The sequence below is a fragment of the Eublepharis macularius genome, chromosome 2 (assembly GCF_028583425.1).
Source record: "Eublepharis macularius isolate TG4126 chromosome 2, MPM_Emac_v1.0, whole genome shotgun sequence".
In the NCBI taxonomy this organism is placed as follows: domain Eukaryota; kingdom Metazoa; phylum Chordata; class Lepidosauria; order Squamata; family Eublepharidae; genus Eublepharis; species Eublepharis macularius.
Genome location: NC_072791.1, coordinates 162,646,888 through 162,668,654, shown reverse-complemented (window position 1 = coordinate 162,668,654; position 21,767 = coordinate 162,646,888). Strand labels below are relative to the sequence as shown.

General features: G+C 49.2%; 1 protein-coding gene across 2 annotated transcripts in view; it reads right to left on the bottom strand.

Moving 5' to 3' along the window:
• PTPN4 (protein tyrosine phosphatase non-receptor type 4) overlaps positions 1-21,767 on the bottom strand; it is a 220,512-nt gene that overhangs the window by 135,349 nt on the left and 63,396 nt on the right. For both annotated transcript variants that reach the window (XM_054970596.1, XM_054970597.1), the window contains exon 2: positions 18,157-18,311. In XM_054970596.1, the coding sequence (XP_054826571.1) occupies positions 18,157-18,294 (138 nt within the window). In that variant the 5' untranslated portion in view covers positions 18,295-18,311. The remainder of the gene's footprint in view (positions 1-18,156; positions 18,312-21,767) is intronic.

Here is a 21,767-nt window from a genome sequence, read left to right as displayed (position 1 = left end):
TTGTCCCGGCTGGGAAGGTGCCTGGGTGCTGAGTCAGGGTTCTGACCCCACCCCAGTCTCTGTGCCACTGCCAGTCTCAGGGGTCAAGCTTAGTGGGTTCCTCACCTGAGGGCCAACACAGTGCTGCCTTACCAACCACAATGCCTATTAGCACCATAAGGGTTACAGTGGAGGGCAAGGGTAGTCATGGGGGGAAGAAGTCTCAAGCCTGTCCTGCTGGCCCACTGGTGCCCAGCACTAGTGGGGAGGTCTCAGATGCAGAGCCTCTTTTTCTAGATTCACTTGTGAGGATCAATGAGGCAGAAGACTTGTTAGTATTGACAGAGGAAAAGCAGCTGCTAAAACTTTTTGAGAAGGGCTCTCAGGGTGCTGATGAATCAGGGGTTGTGGAGAAACATCCAACTCCTCCACATCCCAACCATTTAGGGCTGCCCTTGCCTGCAGTCCATCCCTCACTCAGTCCTCCCGGCCTAGCCACACACAACAGCAGTTAAGCCTCTGTCCTGACCCACCAACTCCTGGTCCTCGTTTCAGGTCCACACTTGGGCAGCACTTCCTAACCCTCCCCAACAAACCCTTTGTGGTGCATTCCTGGGCCTGCAATAACCTGTTGCGTAGAGGCTCGGATCTCAAGCACCTGTTGTCCACTGCCCTCCACAGACATCTGCAGAGGCACCACTCAAGTCTGTTGCCTCTGGAGCAATGTGAACCATCCAGCAAAAAGAGGACAAAGAGGGCTTCTGAGCAGAGAAAAGGGGCAGGGGGATGGGAGTCCACCCCAAGGAAGAAGATTTGCACCAAGGGTGCTGTGGGTGGGAGTGGAACTTCCAGGCAGGCTACTCTTCAGGAGATTGTTCCCTCAGGGTCGGTGGCACTGCCAAACAAAAGGAATAGGAGGGCTCAGGAGGTGGGCACTCGTGTTCTGGCTGAGATGATTGCCCTAGACAGACTACCTTTGTCCATTGTGGAAGGTGTGGGCTTTCGCCGACTGTTGAGTCATTTTGTCCCCTGGTATACCATCCCCTTGCGGCAGACCACTGGCCAGCGAGTCTTGCCCTCCATCTACCACTCTGTAGAGGAGCTGGTCAAGAACCAGTTGTCCAGAGCACAGGGGCAGACCATGCACTTCACAGAGGACCTATGCAGCAGTCATCAGCATGGCTACCTCGCCCTTACTGCCCACTGGTGGCAACCAGAGGACCTCTGGATCAGCAGGGGAAAATCAGGGCCCCAGGAGGAGAGGACAGCCCTGCCGCTGAGCTACAGAATGCTTCTGCTCCAGGCGTGGGGGATGGATGTGGACCACATGGGGAGGAACATTTCCACCACAATCAAGGCTGGACTGAGGGAGTGGGCATCCATGGGTGATATTGTCTGTGGCTACATGATTACAGACGCGCGTAGAAAAACGGTGGCAGCCCTGAATGCCACGTCTCTTGAAGGCATTGTCTGCCTGGCACACAAGCTGCACCTAGTCATGAGGGATGCTCTTGGGCTGGGAAGCACCATCAAGCCCATCTGGGACCAGGGAACGGTGGACACGTGCACCTTGTTGGACAGCTGCTGGCATCTGGTTGCCCACTTTCCCCGCACTATTAAGTCTGCCCGCCAGCTGCACAAGAGGAAGATGGAGGGGGGGAGGCCGAACACCAACTCCTCCAGGACATGCTTGCCTGTTGGAACTCCACCTATGTGATGACAGCTCATCTGGTGGAGCAAAAAAACGTGGTATAGGATATCATGTCTTCTGTGTTCATTTTGCTGGGGGAAAGGAGCTCAGCATTATCTCTACAGACTGGCTAGCCCTCACCCAAATGGTCTATGTCCTGAAGCCATTTCAGGACATCACCGACCTCCTCTGCTCTGACACAGCCAGCCTGGGGCAAGCCATCTCCCTGATCCACAGGCTGGACTAGGCACTGGCCAAAGAACTGGAGCAAGGGGAAGCTCTTCTCCACAGGGTCAGGACTTGGTGAGGAGGTTGCAGGCAGGCGTGGCTGCCCACTTGCATCCTCTCTGCCAAGAGGGGGTGTACAGACTGGCCTGCATCTACGACCCTCGTATAAAGGGGAGCATCGCAATGTGCAACGCTGAACTCCAGCAATGGAAGCAGGACCTCCACAGAGATGTCCAGAGGTTACAGGCGAAATAAGGTGGCCAGAGGGAAAATGGCATGGAAGAGGAGTTGCTGGCAGAGGAGGAGGCAGATGAGCCCAGAGCCCCAGGCCGTGAGAGTCCACCCAACAAGGACCCCCCCCCACACACACACACTACTGGTCCTTGGTGGTGAGCAGGGAGTTTGACAGCATCAGGGAGGCCAGACGTGTTCTTGCAGAGGACTCAGAGGAGGTGATGGTGCAAGAGTACCTTGCCGAGCATCCTGAGCCTCTTGACTCCAATCCCCTGGAGTACTGGGCACACAAAGCTACCATCTGTGGGCATGAACCTCCTCTCCCCCCCCCCCCGGGAGACCTCCTCTGTGCCCGCCATTCACGGGTCCACCTGGTCCCATCCCTGGTGGATCAATTCATAAAGGTCAACCTCCCCATGCTGGGCTACTCCTCCCTGGACCTTGGGGATTGAAAATTCAGGATCCCCCCATTGGAAGTTAACCTTGTCCCCCCTACCAGCAGCTGTCTGTGGGTATCAGGGCTCTGAGCCACCCCCAGTCACTGTGCCACAGCGGGGCACATGTGAAAAACCAAGTGGGTTCCTTGCCTGAGCACCCACATTTTATTTATGATTATTTCTTATTTGCGGTACTTCTGGGGTCTCAGGGCTGTGGCCTACCTCCTGTCCATGCCACGTGCAGAAGCTCTCCTCCATGAGGGGAATCCTTATTCCTCCCCCACCAACACAGGGCCAGTGGGTCTCAAGATTTGGGGCAACAGCCTTTCCATGGCAGGTGCAGATGCTCTCCCCACAAGGGGAATCCTTAACACCCTCCCAGAAAAGACTACTCTGGACTAACTGTGGCGATACTGGGGAGAGACGCGGTTGTTGTTGGAGACCTGTCAGCCCCTGGCCGCACACCCCAGGGTTGACAGTGCATGAAAACATCCCCTGTGCCCTTCAACCCCCTCTCTTAACCCCGCCCCACTCTCCCCTGGGCCTCCTCCCACTCGCCACATTGTGGAAGTGGATTCTGGTGGTTGCCGCTCTCACATCGAGGTGATGGGCTTCCCCTTTGACCCTTTCCACCTCCTCCCCCAGTAGAGAGACTCCATCATCCAGAGCCAGGCTCCTACCTCACCCCAGTCTCTGTGCCACTGCCAGCCTCAGGGGCCAAGCCTAGTGGGTTCTTGTGAGGTCTCACGGAATATTTTTATATGTTATAATTATTATCAGTATCATTATTATGTAGAGCACCTGTCCTGGATGGGAAGATGTCTAGGTGGGTCAAGGCTCTGGACCACCCCCTATCCTTGCCAAGTGCAAATGCACCCCCTCAGACAGAAACAAGGGGAATTTTAACCTCCTTCCCCATGGGTCCTACTGTCTCTAGTCCAACAGTGCCTGCTTCCCCCCAGCTGCAACTCAGGAGAGGGACTCCGTTGTCCATAGCTGGGTTCATTCCAGAAGGATCTGAACCCCCCCCCCCTCCATTTTTGGAATTCCTTGCCACTAGACCATCCAGGGCCTTGATATCCCAACTGCTTGCAGATGCAGCCACCTATATCACTCTCCATACTCCATTCCCTATTTAATCCCCTCTTCATGAGTCCCCTCAAGAATCGCCCACATTGTTGTGGAGATGGATTCCACTGGTGGAAGGCTTCCCTCTCGGCCACCCTGTTGGAGAGACAGACTCTGGTTGCCGCAGCTCTTACCCAGGACTATCTTTCTGTCTCCCCCAAGAATTTCCTCTCAAAGATTTTTGTCTGTCTCCCCAAAGAACATCTACTCCTTCCCCCCTCCCCTAACATTAACCTCCTCTCATAGAATGTCTCTGTCCTTTCCTTTAAAATAATATTCCTGTCTCCCCAAGAACATCTCGACTGTCCCTTCAAAGAGTACTTCTGTCCCCCCAGGACTACCTTTGTCTCCCCAAGAAGACTCCCCTCCTCCTAGGAACATATGCCCTCCCAAGAAGATTTCTCTTCCCCCAGGCAACAGTGCTTTCAGCCTCCCACCCACATACATCCCCTCACCATATCCGTTCCCCCAAGACTCACCCACCCATGGAGGAGATGGATGCTGGGCATTGACACTCAAACATCTGCTCTCTCCCAGGGATAGTGGGATTTTGGCTGCGGCTGTTTCTTTCTCACATACACATACCTCCTGCCCATGCCTTTGCATCCCCCCAGGAATCATCACTTCCACCCTTCCCTGTCCACGTCTGCCTCTTCATGAGTTGTGTCCCTGAACGTCCCAAGATCCACCTCATAGTACAAAATCAATCTCATAGCGCAACAGCAACATTCACTTCATGAAACAACATCTACCTCATGGCACAACACATCTACCTCATCGCCAAAGATCTACCTCTTAGCACAACACCTACCTCATGGACAGGCATCCACCTATGAAACCTCCACCTCATCATAAATACATCTGTACAAGCAAGCTCATTTGACTGCTGCGCCCACGGTTTCCCCAACTACAAAAACATCCCAAATGAGCAGACAGGCAGGTGACCGCCTCCCGGGCCCATGAGGAAGGGACGGCCACCCCCAGAATCCATGTCCACAACATGGAGGGAGGCAGGTGACTGCCTCCTAGGCACCACGGGGAGTGTGGTGGGCCACCCCCCCCACCCCAGGAGCCCGTTGACCCCGCACAGCCAACCTCCCAGGTCATGACTGAGGACCACTAGGCACCAGGGCCAGTATGGCAGGCCACCCCCCCCCCCAGGAGTCCGTTGCCAGGGGAAGGGAGGCAGGCAGTTGACTGCCTCTCGGGCCCACAAGAAAGGGACAGCCACCCCCAGAATCCATGTCCCAAAAGTGGAGGCATACGGGTGACTACCTACTAGGCACCAGGGGGAGTGTGATGCCTGTGCCCCCAGCAGCCTGTGCCCCCACACAGCCGACCTCCCAGGTCACGACTCAGGACCATTAGGCATCCTGCAGGGTTGAGCTCTTGGGGGCTGAGGTGCTGGGAGCTGCTGCTCCCCATCCCTTTCCTCTTCCATCCCGTCCCCTCCATCCACTGTGCTCGGCCTGCAGTATCTGCACAGAGATCCTGCCTCTATTGGTGGAGCTCCTCATTATGGAATGCAATGCTGATGTGCACTGGAGACCTGTTGATGCCTGGTGTCCACATCTGCCTCCTCCAAATTTTTGTCCCCCACAAAATCCTCAGTTTCAGCCTACTTTCCCCATCTATCCCCTCAAGATGTCTGTCCCCACAAGAATCCTGTTTTTCAGTCTGCCTCCTCATGATGATTTCTCTCTCATCAAGAATCAGTGCCCCCAGCCTCCCCTTGCCTACCCCATTGGGGAGATAGTATCCAGCTGTGGCAACTCCCCAGGATCTGTTTCCACATTAAAAGGCTTTTCCTTTCTGGCTTCCATGCTCCCCGTCCCTCACCCACCCCACTAGGAAGATAGTTTCTGGGTGTGGCTAGCTGCTCCTGCCTTCCAAGGCCTTCCTCACATCCAGCCTCACCCCGCCTACTCCATTGAGGACATGGATTCTGCTGGTGGAAGGCTTCTCTCTTGGCCACCCGTTTGGGAGTTGGATTCTAGTTGTTGTGGCAACTCCCACCCAGGGTCTGTTCATACATTAAAGACTTTTCCTTTCTGGCTTCCACGCATTCTGTCCCTCGCCCGCCCCATTGGGGAGATTTTTGTTCCCCCAAGGTCTCCTTCCCGCCAGGATCAACCTCCCCTCATAGATCACCTCTGTCCTTTCCTCTACAAGAATATTCCTGTCTCCCCACAGAACATCTACTCCTCCCCCCCAAGATTAACTTCCTCTCATAGATTGTCTCTGTCCTCCTGTCCTTTAAAAGAATACTCCTGTCTCCCCAAGAATATCTCCTTCACTGTCCCCTCAAAGAGTACTTCTGTCCCCATTCCAGCCCGAGCAGTTTTTCTGCTCCCAGGACCTGTCATTCCATTCTGGTGGCCATCATTCCATTCTCAGAGGAAGATTCTCTAATTCCATCCCACATTTTCGTTGAAACTTTTTGGTGCTGCAATGCAGTTCAATGGAGCCAATGCAAGTCAATTGGCATTCATGGCTCCTATTATATCTAATGGGCCTTCAAGCCTCTCCCATTGTTTTCAATGGGCATTTTTGTCATTCATTTTAGTATGTCCCCCCCAAGGGCTCTCATTGCACTCTGGCGGCTATTATTCCAGTTCCAGAATGCTTCTGCTATGTTCAGAGACTCTCATTCTACTCTGGGGGCTGTCATTTAGTCCCAGAACACTTCTGCTGCTCCCAGGGGCTGTCATTCTACTCTGCAACCCGTCATTCCTGTACCAGAGCACAGATTCTGTTCCCTCTTCAACATCCATTCTCCTTGATCTATCTTTCCTCTGCTTAATCGATCTGCTAGGACACTGTCCAGTCCAGCCACGTGAACTGCCTTCAGAGATTGGATGTGTTTCTCTGCCCAGCATAGAATGAGGCTGGCTTCTTTGTGTAGGGTCCTGAACTTGGTCCCCCCTTGTCTGTTCAGGTATGACTTTGATGTCATGTTGTCTGTTCTTACTAGAACATGGGCTCCTGGCAGTTGACTCCTGAATTGTAGTAGTCCATTCCTTACGGTTCTCAGTTTTAGCAGATTCATATGCTTGGATTTCTCATTCTGTAACCAGGGACCCTGGGCTGTTCTGCTCTGGGAGTGAGCCCCCCAGCCCCAGTGACTGGCATCCATCATTAGCACCACTCTCTTCTGCTCCCTGAGAGGGACTCCTACCTGGAACCTGTGTGGATTCATCCACCACTCCAACTGTCGCAGGATGCTTCTTGGTACTTTTAGCACGACATGCTTTCTGTGAGCTACGGCTCTCTGATAAGGAAGCAGAATCCATTGAAGTGGCCATGTATGGAATCTTGCCCATTGTAGCACATCCTGGCAGGATACCATCATGCCTACCAGTTGTGCCAGAGACATGACCTCCTGATATTGATTTGTCTGGATCTATAAAATCAGGGACTGTAATTTCTTTCATCTCTGTAGAGATAAGAACATCCTGTCCTCTACCGTGTCCAGTAGAACTCCCAGGTGAACAATTTTTTTGCAGTGGAGTGAGGGAATTCTTTTTTGTGTTGACAACGAATCCATGTTTCTCTAGGCATTCCAATGTCATTTTTACTGCTTCTAGTCCCATTTGCATGGAGGGTGCCTTTATTAAGATGTTGTCTAAGTAAGGGAAGAGTGATATCCCTTGTATTCTGAGTAAGACCATCAGTGTTACCAGAACCTTGGTGAACACCATGGGCGATGACTTGAGCCCAAAAGGGAGCACACAATACTGGAAGTGCCTCCCATCGTAAGCAAAACGGAGGAATCTTCGTTGTGCCTCCTTTATGGGGATGTGAAGATAAGCCTCTGAGAGATCGATGGAAGCCAAGAAGAATCCCTTCTGGATGGCCATCGTAATTGTTCGAGGTGCCTCCATCCGAAACTTGCAGGTCTTGATGAATCGGTTCAGCCACTGAAGGTCCAGTATGTCTCTGACGTCTCAGTTTTTCTTCGGGATTATAAAGAGGGTGGAATAAACTCCTTGGTTACTCTGACCTTGTGGAACCAGCTCTATCGCCTTGATTTCTATTAGGTGTTGAATCACCTGTAGTAAAAGCCGATGTTTGTGATTGGATGGGTTTCTTGGTAACTGAAAGACACAGTTCAGTGGCATTGTTTCGAATTCCAAAGTATCTGTTACTGTGTCCAGAACCCATCTGTCTGAAACAATTTAATTCCACATGTCCACAAATTCCTGTAAGCTGCCCCCTATCTTGATGATCAGACTTGGGGCGTTGTAGTCATGCAGATGACTCCTTCTTCTGCGGTTTGTTGTATTGCCCAAATTTAGAAAAGGCTGTGGATCTATTGTCTGATCTAGACCTAAGTTGCCATCTTCCTTTACATGATCTGGATGTCCAGTATCTTGGGGCCCTCTTGGAGTCACGAAAGGACTGGAACTTCCATTTGTGCTGCGGGTCTCTCTCTTTTGATGGAAGCACCTTCTTCTTCTCTTTGTCTTCCATGACATATCTCTCTAATGCCTCACCAAAAAGGTTAGTCCCTTTGAATGGGATTGTGGCCACCTTCACCTGGGCTGAGGGGTCAACCTCCCATTTCGGCAGCCATGTGTTCCTTCTCACCACAATGTTGAATCCCATGGCTCTGGAGGAGAACTGGAAGGCATCCATGGACACATCCACAGTGAAGGCGGTTGCTAGGGCAATTTTCTTGACCTTGTCCTTGATTTCCTTTGGAAGGTTTCTCCCCACTGCAGCTAAATCTGATGCTCAGGAGAAGGCAGCTCTAGCAAATAAGGAGCCAATCACTGAAGCTCTAATTGATGTTGCTGAGACATCAAAATTTCTACGTAAAGCCTGCTCGATTCTTCTATCACAGGGGTCCTTTGTAAGGCTGTCCGCCCCCATGGGGAGCACAGAGGTGGTTGCCAGGCTAGATACCGGGTCATCCACAATAGGCAACTTGATTTCCTTTGCTGCATCAGGAGTAAAAGAATATAGCTTGGAAACAATTGGCTGGCTAGCCTTTGATTTTGCAGGTGCCTCTCATTCTGCCTTCATGATATTATGGAAAACAGCAGGTAATGGCACGCCAGGTTGAAGGCTTCCTTTCTTAGGTAAGGCCAATTCCAACCCTTGTGGAAAGACAAACTCTATGCCCTTTTTGTCTGGGCACGTTGGTGTGATTTCCAGAACCCTCAACACTTTGGGCAGAAGTCTGGCATAGACCTCCTGAGGGAAAAGCCGCACCTGCATGGTGGCCATGCTGTCCTCTTCTTCCTCTGATAGCTCTCCCTCCTCATTAATGGAAGATAGGTCTGACATCTCAGAGTTTGAGTGTTCATCTTCCGAAGGACTAGATTCTCTATATGTAGAAAATTCTTCCTCCCTCAGTTTCTTGGTTTTGGTGGGGAGGGAGATGGCCCCCTACACTTGCCTGTTTTTGAAGGATGAGCCCTTTTGGGGTGTCTGCCTGCCCTATCTGACAAGGAAGGCCCTCTTTAAGGAAACCATGCTCCTTCAGAGCCTCCTTAAATTCTCTCCTCATCTCTGAACCAAACCAGGATAAAAAGTGGGCTTTGACTTCCTGACGTGGGTTCTGATCCACCATTATTCTCCTCTTGATCCCCTGGGGACTGATGAGAGGAGAGTTCGTTCAGGGACCTAGGGAGCTACAGTTCATAAGGGTGCCCCCTACCCGTGTACTGGGAGTTAATCCTGCCTCAGCAGCCATTAGCACTTTTTTCCCACCAAAAGCAACAACTTTTAGTCAATGGAGAGCAGTTCATAAAAAAGGTGGGAGAGAGAAGGAGCCACCACACAAATAAACTTGTCAAAAGGATCCTGAATAAACGAGAATCTGGCCTTGTAAGGTTTCTTACCGCCCCATTTACCAGCAAGCCTTCCCCGAGCGTGTAGAGAAGCTTCTAAATGGCTGTGAAGAAGCTAAGGCAAAGGCTTGTCAGCCTGTTGTTACTTCTGCCAGCATTTACAGACTCTACCATGTCCCCCAGAGTAGAAGCTGGAGGGATTCCTAGTCCAAAGGCTGGAATCCCACGTGGGAGTCTGCGAGCAAGCCGTGGAAGCTGGTAGTTTTTTGACGCAAGGCCAGCGGGGGGGGGGGGGGCTGAAAGCCCTTCCTTCCCCTGCAAGCTCTCCTTTCTCTCCATAGCTTCATCCTTCTTCCTCTTTTTTTTTTTTTGGTTCTATCGGGATCCCGTGCTCGATAGAGCATCACAAGTCAACATCCTGTACCCAGGCAGGGCCAGGAAAAACTGAAGAACTGAGGAAGCCCCTCTCCTTCCAGGATCAATCAGATCAACTGACCCTGCACTGGAGAGGAGAAGTCACTTCCCAATAGTAAGGACTGACTCACTCCCAATGGACCACCAGAGAATGGAAGGTTTAAGTATCACTTACCATGAAGCTTCCTTTCTTGATGGTCTGGGAGTGGGTCAGTCCTTACTATTGGGAAGCGACTCCTAATAGTAAGGACTGACCCACTCCCAATGGACCACCAGAGAAATAATGTTCACCAAATGTATTTCATTTCACCCGTATATATTAGTTTCACTAGCTTAAGTTCTATAATTTTATTTATGGTCAGAAATCAGAATAGTCCAAAGAGCTATTATCACACAGGCATTATGTCAGCATTATCTAATATTTAAATATTACACATCCACATGCAATCAATCACTTTCAATTTCATGAGCTATTTGACAAAAAACAGTACCTACATAAAATAGACCTCTCAAAAGTGTTTAATTGCTAACTACAGTAGGCAACTCATATTTTACACGTGCACACGCTAACATGTGCACACTCACAGGTTATTACACACATTAATGAGAATTGCCATAAACTAAATCAAACCTCTTAAGGACCCCTTTGAGCATGAGGCCCAAGTCAAATGACCCACCTGCCCCACTTACTACAACAACCCTATGAGGACAGTTAAGTTGAGAGAGAGTGACTAGCCCAAGATCACCCAATGAGTTTCTTTGGCTGAATGTCAATTCTAACCTGGTTCTCCCAGTTCCAACACTTCTAATCATTACATTACACTGATTCTCATGGAAGTATAATTTACTTACAATATTTTTACACATATTAATGTGTGACAACAATAAAGGCATATCATTCTGTTGCACAATAACTGGCATAAATATTAATTATGTTACTTTTACATAGTGTTTCAAGTAGTAGAAATGGAGAAATGACGCTATTGAGAGTCATATAGTGCAGCCAGGTAGTGATGTAAGACTTGTAAAAAAAAATTCAGTCTGCTAAATATCTGATTTAGTTGACCTATTAGTAAACAAAATTATGCTATGTTAATATTATGGCCTGAATAAACATGTCTAATTTTTTTCTCCCAGTCTCCAAAAGCATTTGAACTAAAATACTTTAGTAGGAAAAATTCATTAAAGCACACAACAAGGTATAAATATTAGATGTGCTTGTATATATACTTGACAATATAGATTTAAAATCTATCCTTTCTGGAGATAGTCATTTCTAAAAAGTTAATTACAATTTTGAATCTGCTCAACCTGATAGTACTGTGTCAATTATGAAACTAGTTTTATAAAATAAGATATATATTTAGAAAAAACAGGGTTTCTCACCTGTAACTGTTGATCGTCGAGTCTCTTCTGTGCAGACACACATTGGGACTGCGCAGGCGCAGGCCAGCCGCGGAAAAGATTTTTCTAGCTCTAAGAGATGTGAGGGGGACGTTCGGATCCACCGCGCATGCGCGCCGGTGTTCCCGCCAATTTTGAATGCATATATATCCGAACGTCCCCGGCATTCCCTCAGTTCACCTGAGCCGCCGGAGAAACAATGGAAGAAACCAAGCACTCACAGCGGGGCAGGCGGGAGGGAATGTGTGTCTGCACAGAAGAGACTCGACGATCAACAGTTACAGGTGAGAAACCCTGTTTATCGTCTTCGTCCTTCTGTGCAGCCCCACATTGGGAGAGTAACTAGCATCTCACCAATGGGGGCGGGTGTGAGTGTCTACTTGAACAAGGACTGCAGGACAGCTGTGCCCACAGCCGAGTCACGTCGTGCATGCACATCCACAGAATAGTGCTTGATGAAAGTGTCTGCAGTGGACCATGTCGCAGCTTGGCAGACGTCCCGGAGCGGCACTCCTCGTAGGAAGGCAGCAGAAGCAGCTTGCGCTCGAGTGGAATGAGCGGTAACCAACAAGGGACACTGGACTCCAGCATGCTGATAGCAAAGTTTAATCGTAGACACAATCCAGCGAGAGATGGACTGGGCAGAAGCAGGTGAGCCCTTGCGAGGGCCAGAGTAACACACAAACAGGGCAGGAGACTTCCTGAAACATTTGGTGCGGTGCAAATAAAACAATAAAGCACGCCTTACATCCAATGTGTGTAGTGCTCGTTCCCCTGGGGATGAAGGTGTTGGAAAAAAGGAAGGGAGGAACACCTTTTGCTGTAGGTGAAACCTTGAGACTACCTTGGGCAGAAACTCCATGCTAGTGTGGAGCATGACAGTACCAGGGAAAAACTGCAGGAAGGGAGGGTCACACCGCAGGGCAGACAGCTCCCCAACACGCCTGGAGGACGTGATCGCTACCAGGAAAGCCACCTTCTGAGTGAGCAAAGGCAGGGGACAAGAAGATAGAGGCTCAAAGGGCTGGAGCATCAGCTGGGAGAGAACCAGGGAGAGACTCCATTGTGGAATGGGATGGGCCCTAGGAGGGAAGGTCTTGAACAGGCCCTTCAGGAACTGCTTGGAAAGCCAGTGAGTAAAAACTGTCTTCCCATCAATCTGCTCATGGAAGGCAGAGATTGCAGCCATGTGGACCTTAATACTGGAAAACGCAAGGCCCTGGGAGCAGAGATCCAGGAGGTAGTCCAGGATGACAGGGAGCGGGCAACTAAAGGGAGAAACCCCCTTTGGGGCCAACCACCGGGAAAAACGTGACCACTTCCTCTGGTAGGACAACCTGGTGGACGGTTTCCGGGCATTCAAGATCACCCCAAGCACCCCAGAAGAGAGGTTCATTCCCGGTTGCCCAGAAGCCAGGCAGCCAGATTCAGTACAGCCACATCGTGATGCCACACCCCGTCCCTGGTTAAGAGGTCCGGGGCGTGAGGCAGGGGGAGGCATCGCCCCTGGGACAGGGAGAGCAAAAGGGGGAACCAATCCTGGCGAGGCCACCGAGGGGCAACGAGGATACAGCGGGTTCGGTAGGCCCTGACCCTGGAAAGAACCTTGTACAGGAGCGGAAAGGGCGGGAAGGCATAAAAGAGCCCTGGGGACCAAGGTATTTGGAAGGCATCCCCTAGGGAGTGGCGGCCAATGCCGGCCCGGGAGCAGAACAGCGGGGCCTGTTTGTTGCGGGCAGTGGCGAAGAGGTCGACCAACGGCGTGCCCCATGTGCGGAAAACCTGGTCGAGGTAAACCCTGTTTAGGGACCACTCGTGCTGAGGCAGAAACACCCTGCTCAGCGCATCCGCCGAGGTGTTGAGATCCCCGGCAATGTGCACGGCTCTGGGAAGGACGTTGTTGACCATGGCCCAATTCCATAGAGTTGTTGCCTCCTTGCAGAGCTTGAGCGAGACCGTCCCTCCCTGCTTGTTGAGGTAGTAGCAGGCCGTGGTATTGTCCGACAGGACCTGAACCCTCCTGTTCCGAATGGCATCTGCAAAAGAAGCGAGGGAGCAACGGATCGCCCTAAGCTCAAGAAGGTTGATATGCATGGATGCCTCAGATGGGGACCAGATGCCCTGAGCCGAAAGCTGTCCACAGCGCCCCCCCCATCCCAAGTTGGAGGCATCGGTATAAACCGTGACCTCGGCTAGGAAGGGGCCGAAAGGACAACCTTCAGACAGGTTCCCAGGGACAGTCCACCAGGCCAGAGAGCGCAGCACCACCCTGGGGATGGAAAACCTCTGGTGCTGACCCATGGTGAGGGGGTTGTACCTCCGGACAAACCAGTTTTGCAGAGGCCTCATACGCAGGCGCGCAAAGAAAACCACCCCTGTGGTGGAGGCCATAAGGCCCAACAGAGTCTGAACCAAAAGGGCAGTCTGATACCGGCAATGCATAAAATGCCGGGCCAAAGCGGAAAGCCTGGCCAACCGGTCAGGGGGCAGGTAGGCTCTACCCAGCAGGGAATTGAAATGGACCCCAATAAACCTAATGGCCATGCCTGGGGTCAGGATAGACTTATCCCCATTAACCACCAAGCCCAGCCTAGCCAGCACGGACAAAGTGAGGGCAATATGGGCCTGGAGAGAGTCAGGCGAGGGTCCCACCAGGAGCCAGTCATCCAGGTACGGGTAGATAAAGCAACCCTGGGACCGCAGGTATGCCACTACGGTGGCCATGCACTTTGTGAACACTCTGGGTGCAGAGGCTAGCCCGAAGGGCAACACTGTATATTCATACACAGAATTCCCATACACAAACCGCAGGTATTTCCTGTGGCCCTCAAATATAGAAATGTGGAAGTAGGCATCCTTCAGGTCTAGAATGGCCAGCCAGACGCCCACTTCCAGGAGTTCCATGACTCGCGCCAGGGTCAGCATGCGAAACTTCTCAGCCTTCAAATAACCATTGAGGCCTCGAAGGTCTAAGATGGGCCGGGAACCTCCACCCTTTTTATCCACAAGGAAGTATCCGGAATAAAAGCCCCATGGGGAAGTAGAGACATTGACCACCCGGACAGCACCTTTGGTAACCAACTCCATAACATTATTGTGTAACACAACATCACAACATGGAGAACAACGGGGAGGGAGAGAGAGAGGGGGTGCATCCGTAAACATTAACTTGTAACCATGGGCCACAATGGACAGGACCCAAGCGTCAGAAGTAACACGTTGCCAACAGGGCAAAAAAGGTCGAAGCCTGTCCAGAAACTGGGCAGCAGAGGAAGCACCCTCGGAGGCCAACGGGGGAGCGTTCAGGCGTAGTCAGAAGACCGAGGGCTTCTGCGCCGAGGTCGAAGGCTTGGGCGAAGAGGGCTGTTGCCTGCCCTTGGACCGGCCGGAGCGCCTGGAAGGGTGACGCTGCTGGGCAGAGTAGGATCGGTGACCGTAGGACTGGCCCGAGAAGAAGCGCCCTTGACGCTGCTGGTAAGGCTGGTAAGGGGTCTGGTAGGATCGGAACCGACCATAGCGATACCTCGGACCCGACGACTGGGCTGAGGGGGCGACCCCGAGGGACTTGGCCGTCTGCTGATTCTTCTTCATCAGGGAGAGGGACTCATCCGTCTTCTCCGAGAAGAGCTGGGGCCCCTCGAACGGGAAGTCCTCCACCTTCGCCTTCTTCTCTGGAGGCAGGGCCGTGGACCGGAGCCAGGCGTGCCGACGCAGGACCACCGAAGTTGCCATCGCTCGCGCTGCAGAGTCGGCGGCGTCCTTGCCAGCTGTCATTTGCTGTTTTGACAGCTTCACGGCCTCGGCTTGGAGGGCCTTAACCAGGTGGCGGCGATCCTCCGGGAGGTCGGAGAGGTAAGAAGACAGCCTCTTCCACAGGAACAGATTATAGGATCCCATTATGGCCTGGAAGTTGGCAATACGGAATCCCAGAGACGCGGATGAGTAGAGTTTCCTGCCCACGCCATCCAGCTTCCTGCCTTCTCGGTCCGCCGGGGCCGACGAGGAACCGGAACGGAACCGAGCCTGACCCTCCTCAGCCACGATCGACGAGGGTTTCGGGTGATTGAAGAGGTACGGGCAATCATCTTGCTTTAAACGGTAGTACCGTTCCACCTTCTTTGCCGTCGCGGACAGGGACGCCGGCGCCTGCCAGAGCGCGAGAGCGTTATCAACAAAATCCTCCACAGGGGGAAACGCCACCGACGCGGGGGACCCGGAATACAGCGCCTCCAGCAGCTTACTCTTGGGCTTGGAGGTCGTGGAGGAGACGTCTATCTCCAGCGCGGCGGCCATCCGCACCATTTGTTCGGAGAATAGCCTGTAATCGTCATTCGGGGACGATGAGCGGGGCCCACCCACGGTGTCATCCGGGGAAGGATCCGAGGCCGCGTCTGAAGAGCACTCCGACGGTGACGCCAGACCTTCATCATCCTCGGAATCCGAAAACTCCGGCGAGGTTTGCGTCGGAACCGAAGACCGGTGAGCGGTCGGGGCCGACGGATAAGTTGCAGGAACCGGCGGTCGCAGAGGTAAGCCCGGAGGTGGAGGAGCGGGTGCTGGGAGCCCGACTGGCTGAACCGGAACGGAGACCATCGGAACCGACGGATGTTGCAGGAAGGGCAGCGACTGCTGGAACCACGCCACAAAATCCTGCCAGGAGGTCATGTTCCCAACCCCCGCGACCGGCTGGCAAGGGGGCAGAGGAGCAGGCACCGGGGCAGGCCAGCGAAGAGGCATCGGAACCGACGAGGTAGACGGCAGTGGAACGGAGGCCTCTGAAGGCGCCGGGGCGGACGGCAGGGAGTGCTCAAAAGATTGGAACGGTTCCGGGAAAGGCGGAAACGGCATAAACTCCTCGGGAACCGACGGAGGAGGCGTGCAAGGAGGCGACGGGGTGTGGAGACTCACCACATCGTCGGGTATCAGGACTGGTTCGGCCGGAGAACCAGGCAGCACAGTCGGAGCTGGGGACAATGCACGGTCCTTGGCCCTCGACTTCGCCTTGGCCTTCTTGGACGGGGGCTCCGAAACAGCCTCCGGAACCGAAGGCTTGGAGGAGGACTTCGGCTTGGGCGCGGAACGCTTCTTGGCCTTCCGGCTCGAAGGACGATCCCCGGAACCGGAATCAGGACGGGCCTCCGGAACGGGTTGCCCCGTCGGTTCCGAGGGGAGCGGCTCTGGCGACTTACGAGACGGCGCCGGTGACGGAGCGGCGGAGCGCGGCCTATCTCCCGAAGAGCCTGACGGCTTGGGGGGGAGAAGGTTGGCATCCCACAAGAAGGCACGGAGCCTGGCCTTCCGATCACTCCTTGCCTTCGGAGTGAAGGACATACAAATGGAGCAGCGCTCGACAACATGCCCCTCGCCCAGGCAGATGAGGCAGAGCTCATGGCCGTCCGAATGGGTCATCTTAGTGCCGCATTTATGACACTTTTTAAACAAAGATGTCTGCGACATAATGAACGGTATCTCCCGACAGATGACAAGGGGAAAATACCGACCAGCAGAAGAAACGATCCAAAACTCCGAAGAGACGCTTGAAACGAACGCTAGACAATAAGAACCTTTTCGACGGCGGCGAAAAAGGAACTGAGGGAATGCCGGGGACGTTCGGATATATATGCATTCAAAATTGGCGGGAACACCGGCGCGCATGCGCGGTGGATCCGAACGTCCCCCTCACATCTCTTAGAGCTAGAAAAATCTTTTCCGCGGCTGGCCTGCGCCTGCGCAGTCCCAATGTGGGGCTGCACAGAAGGACGAAGACGATTAGACATTTCCCTACAGAAAAATATACAGGGCTAAGATCTAACATCACTCTTCCTACAAAGGAAAATTTCTCACTTAACAGAGGAAAACAGTGTATCCAAACTATAGAAGCAGAAAATTTTCTGCCCCAGATCACTTGAGGGAAAGAAGGGTTGCTGAGATTGGTTGACAACTGATAGGTCAGGAAGCATCTTTCAAAAGGCCAGGTTTGGGCAGGAGTTACCAACCCCAACAGTTTTAATAGGGTAAGGACTGAATTGCGCTTGTGAATATGAATAAACTATATTTTAGTTATTCCAGAGTAAAATGAATGAACATGGGTTTATGATAGAATTCCTATAAATATGTACTAAATTCATCATTAAAGAAAGAGTGGACAAAAGAGATACTTGCCCTGTTACTGAACCTTGACACCCTTTGCCCAAATCCTTGGATGAAAGTCTAAGGTCTATAAACTTTTAATTCTTGTTTTTTCCCCCAAATGTTCATGAATGTCTCAAGTACTTCATATACCTTTATTGAATTACCCCATGCCCTAGCATCAATACAGCAAGGCTGGTTAGTATTATTATTCCAATATTAAATTGCAGGCAGGAGGCACTGCGAGACAGTAGCTTGACAAATGCCACTTAAAATTAATGGCTCAGCTCTGATTTGAGCCAATGACTTTCTGGCCACAACTCACACTTGGTAAAGTACAGTAGACATAAATATTACCATACAACAAATATTAGATGTGAATAAATTACATTGCCTCAAACTTTTCTTCTTTGTTGTATATTAAAGCTTTTATTTAATTTATTTTAGCACCCTCATCTCTGAGAAATGTCAGTTTCATTGCCAGCAGAAGTTTTAGGAACCTCACCCTAGGGAGAAACAGGGCAGAACAAAGTCCATATCTGAAAAGTATTCCTAAATGGATTATAGTTATATAAACTGAGAGAGAAAGCATGCAGTTAACTAATATGTGATACTAAAAGCATTTTTTTGTAAATTATTTTTATTAGGTTTTTAAAACTAAAAGCATTTTTAAGAACAGATGCAATGCAGTAATTTTCTACAACATTGTACTTACATTAACTCTGAATGCTTGTACAGTGTTATCCAGGAGAAGAATATTGCAGACCACCTCGGTATGCTGTCTATCTCTTGCCAGCTCAGATGCTCGTACATTGTAGGTTCTGCCAGCAGGCAATCGGAAACGTGCGGTCATTACTGTCCACACAGCGTCTTAAAGGAGAAAAAGACAATGAGTGTTATAGTTTACAGGTTGGATCTCACAAGAAAAGTCAGTATGCACCATAAAACATATTCTATTAAATATTAGCATACTTTTGCCACCCTTAGTATGATTCTGGATTTTGGCACTACTTTATTTCCTAAATAAAAATGAAACTCCCTAAATGCCCTAAACTCCAAGCCAGCTATTTCATCCAATGGAAAGGAGGCAGAGGGAGCTCCCTCCCAATGGATGAAATAGCCGGCTTGGAGGTTTCAAAGCTCGGAGCAGGGTTTTTCAGCGTTGCTCTGAGCTTTGAAAGTATCCAGGCTGGCTATTTCATCCAATGGGAGGGAGGCAGAGGGAGCTCCCTCCCATTAGGTAAAATAGCTGGCTTGGACTTTTTCAAAGCTCACAGCAGGGCTTTTCAGTGCTGCTCTGAGCTTTGAAAGATTATCCAGGCTGGCTAGTTTCCTCCCATTGGGTGAAAGAGCCGGCTTGGAGGTTTCAAAGCTCAGAGCAGGGCTTTTCAGCGCTGCTCTGAGCTTTGAAAATATCCAGGCTATTTCATCCAATGAGAGGTAGACAGAGGGAGCTCCCTCCCATTGGGTTTGAAGTTTTTCAAAGCTCAGAGCAGAGCTTTTCATCCAAAGGGAGGAAGGCAGAGGGAGCTCCCTCCCCTAGGGTGAAAAAGCCAAGGGCATTTCCCTTGCCCTTGGATCAGCTGTTTGGCGGGGATTTCTCCACCAAATAGCCAATCCCGGTTTAAATGTCCCTTTCCCTGCTGCTTTGCAGGGACAAGGAAAGGGGCATTTAAACCCTTGACCCAAAGCTTCCCAGAGCAATACGAATTTCTTGGGGAAGCTTTGGATTCAGGGCTTCCTAATTGAGCCCAGCATGCTGGGCCTGATTCGCAAGTCCCAAATCTTTGCAAATCGGGTCCAATTCTGGTATTTTTCCTGAATTGGAAACCCGAATTGTACACCCCTACTTGTAGCATCAGTTTCTTTTTTCTTTCTTTCTTTCTTTCTTTCTTTCTTTCTTTCTTTCTTTCTTTCTTTCTTTCTTTCTTTCTTTCTTTCTTTCTTAAAAAAATATTTTTTACTGATAATACTTATGCTCCATACAATGATTAAATAGAATTTGTACAATGTAAAATACAACTAACAACTAACAAATTACAAAATTTCAAACTTTTAAAATTCCCAGTTTCAAAATTACAACATTCCAAAAATTTCAAACTGTGAGACTTCCATAATTACAAAATTTCTGAGAGAGTTGATAACTAGTACATAACTATGAAAGAGCTTGCAAAGTGATGAAATACAGAAATTTACAAATATTTTAAACATATTCTAAAACCTGAAAGAACTTTAGACCTGGATGAGAACTGTTACTTTCTAGATACTCAAAAAACAGAAACTACTTCTCCACAAAATTTGTACTATATGGAAAATGCTCTCCCTAATAAATCTTATCAGCCAATTTTTCAGAGATAAAATGATCCCAAATTTTTGTGAGACAATTTTCAATCGTCAGGACTTGCTTAGACTTCCATAAGGTCGCAATGGCACTCTTTACAGCAACCAATAGGGTTGCTATAAGGTCCCTACGTATCAAAGGAATGTGGACCGGGTTTGTTTCCCATTGATCAAGGAAAATGATTTCTGGTGACAATGGAATGGAATAGCCTGTCATTATTTGGATTTCTTTAAGAACTTTCTTCCAAAATTCCTCTAAGAATTGGCATTTCCACGAACAGTGAGAGAAATTACCTTCCTCACCACATCCCTTCCAGCATTGGGGCGAGACCGATGATGAGATTTGGGACAACTTTTTAGGGGTCAAATACCACCTGTTGACTCTCTTATACGTCGATAATTTAGTTACCACTGTTTTAGAATTAAATATTTTTGAGGACCATATTTGCTTCCACTTTTCTGTTGTTTGAGCTATTTGACAATCTTGAAACCATTTAGCTTGATATTTTAGTGTTGTGACCTTTTGGTTAGAGAGTAGGATATTATATAGTTTGGAAATAAGACCTTTGCCAGAAAACGTTGGAGAGTCTAGCAGACATTCAAAGTCCGTTTTAGGGGTATTCACTATTTTTTTGAAGTTAATTTGATCAGCTAGACTTTTCAATTGAAGATACCTAAACCAATGGATTCTTTGTTTTGCTATATTTTCCGTATCTACTTTCTGTAACAGTCCCTTTGGAGAAGTTACATCCACTATTCTTGTGAGGGTGGTGTTCCTCCAAAATGCACTGAAGGTTTTGTAATATCCTGATGGGAGCCACTGTTGTGAAGTAAAAGAGGAGTATCTAGATATTTCTGGCAATAATTTTTTGGTGTTTTTTTTATATTCCCAGAGGAAAACACAATTAAACTTGAACAGTTATCACAAGTTCAATATTAATTAATTATTTATAAATTCATTAATTAATTCTTTACTAGGTAAAACTGTTTTTACTTTCTGAAAGAAACTTTGATAATATAGTACAGTAACTGAATTAAAACAAAGTCAAACTTGTCTGAATAAATATGAACCTCAGTTGCCACCTATGAATTGTTTGTAATAACTATTCTGAGCCAGAACATAAACTTTATTTCTCAATACTCTGTTAGTAATTCATGCATGAGAATTTAAAACTAGTATTAATATTCTAAAATGACAATATACTATGAACAAGCTTGATTATTAAGTTTAGATAACAATGAAGAGTACCAAACAATAATAATTTTGATTATAAATAAGTTGAATTAAGAATTGGCAACCTTGAATTAACAGTCCTAAAATCCGTCCTGATTTTCCTATCAACCTCCCCCTCCCTCTCCCTCTTTATCTCCCTCCCCTGTCGCTTTAAATACTAATAATTGTGAAAGTGCAAATCTTATTTTATGCTTTGTCTATGGGCAGATGAGCAACAATATTCTGCAAAACAGTATTAACAAATTAGTATAGCAATATGTATAATTAGACAGTTATTTATTTAAATACACACACAAAATTATTACAAGCTGCAAATTAATTACCAACTATATTTAATTATATTGAACTTTCTTTTACTACCTCAATGCTAAATATCTACCCTAAGTTATATGATTCTCTCTCTTAGATCGATCTATTCCCCCCTTCCCCCCCTTCCCCCACTATTTACAACTTCTTAAAGAATGGATCTGAACTTCCCCTTTGCCTTTAACACCGATGAAATTCTCCCACTTTCTTGCTCTTTTTCCTTTCTTTTTTTATTATAAACTATCAATAGCACATAGTATATGGAGACTTAATATATTAATTCTTAAAACTTTAACCCACCCGCTCCCTTAACAAAATCGTCTGTTATTTAACTGCCTGCTGACAAGGAGTACCGTATTAATCTTAAACTAGGGGCACACTAAAACTGCCACGCCAAAAAAAAACACGCAGCAGTATTGGCCTCGGCCAATAACTTGGTGCCACTA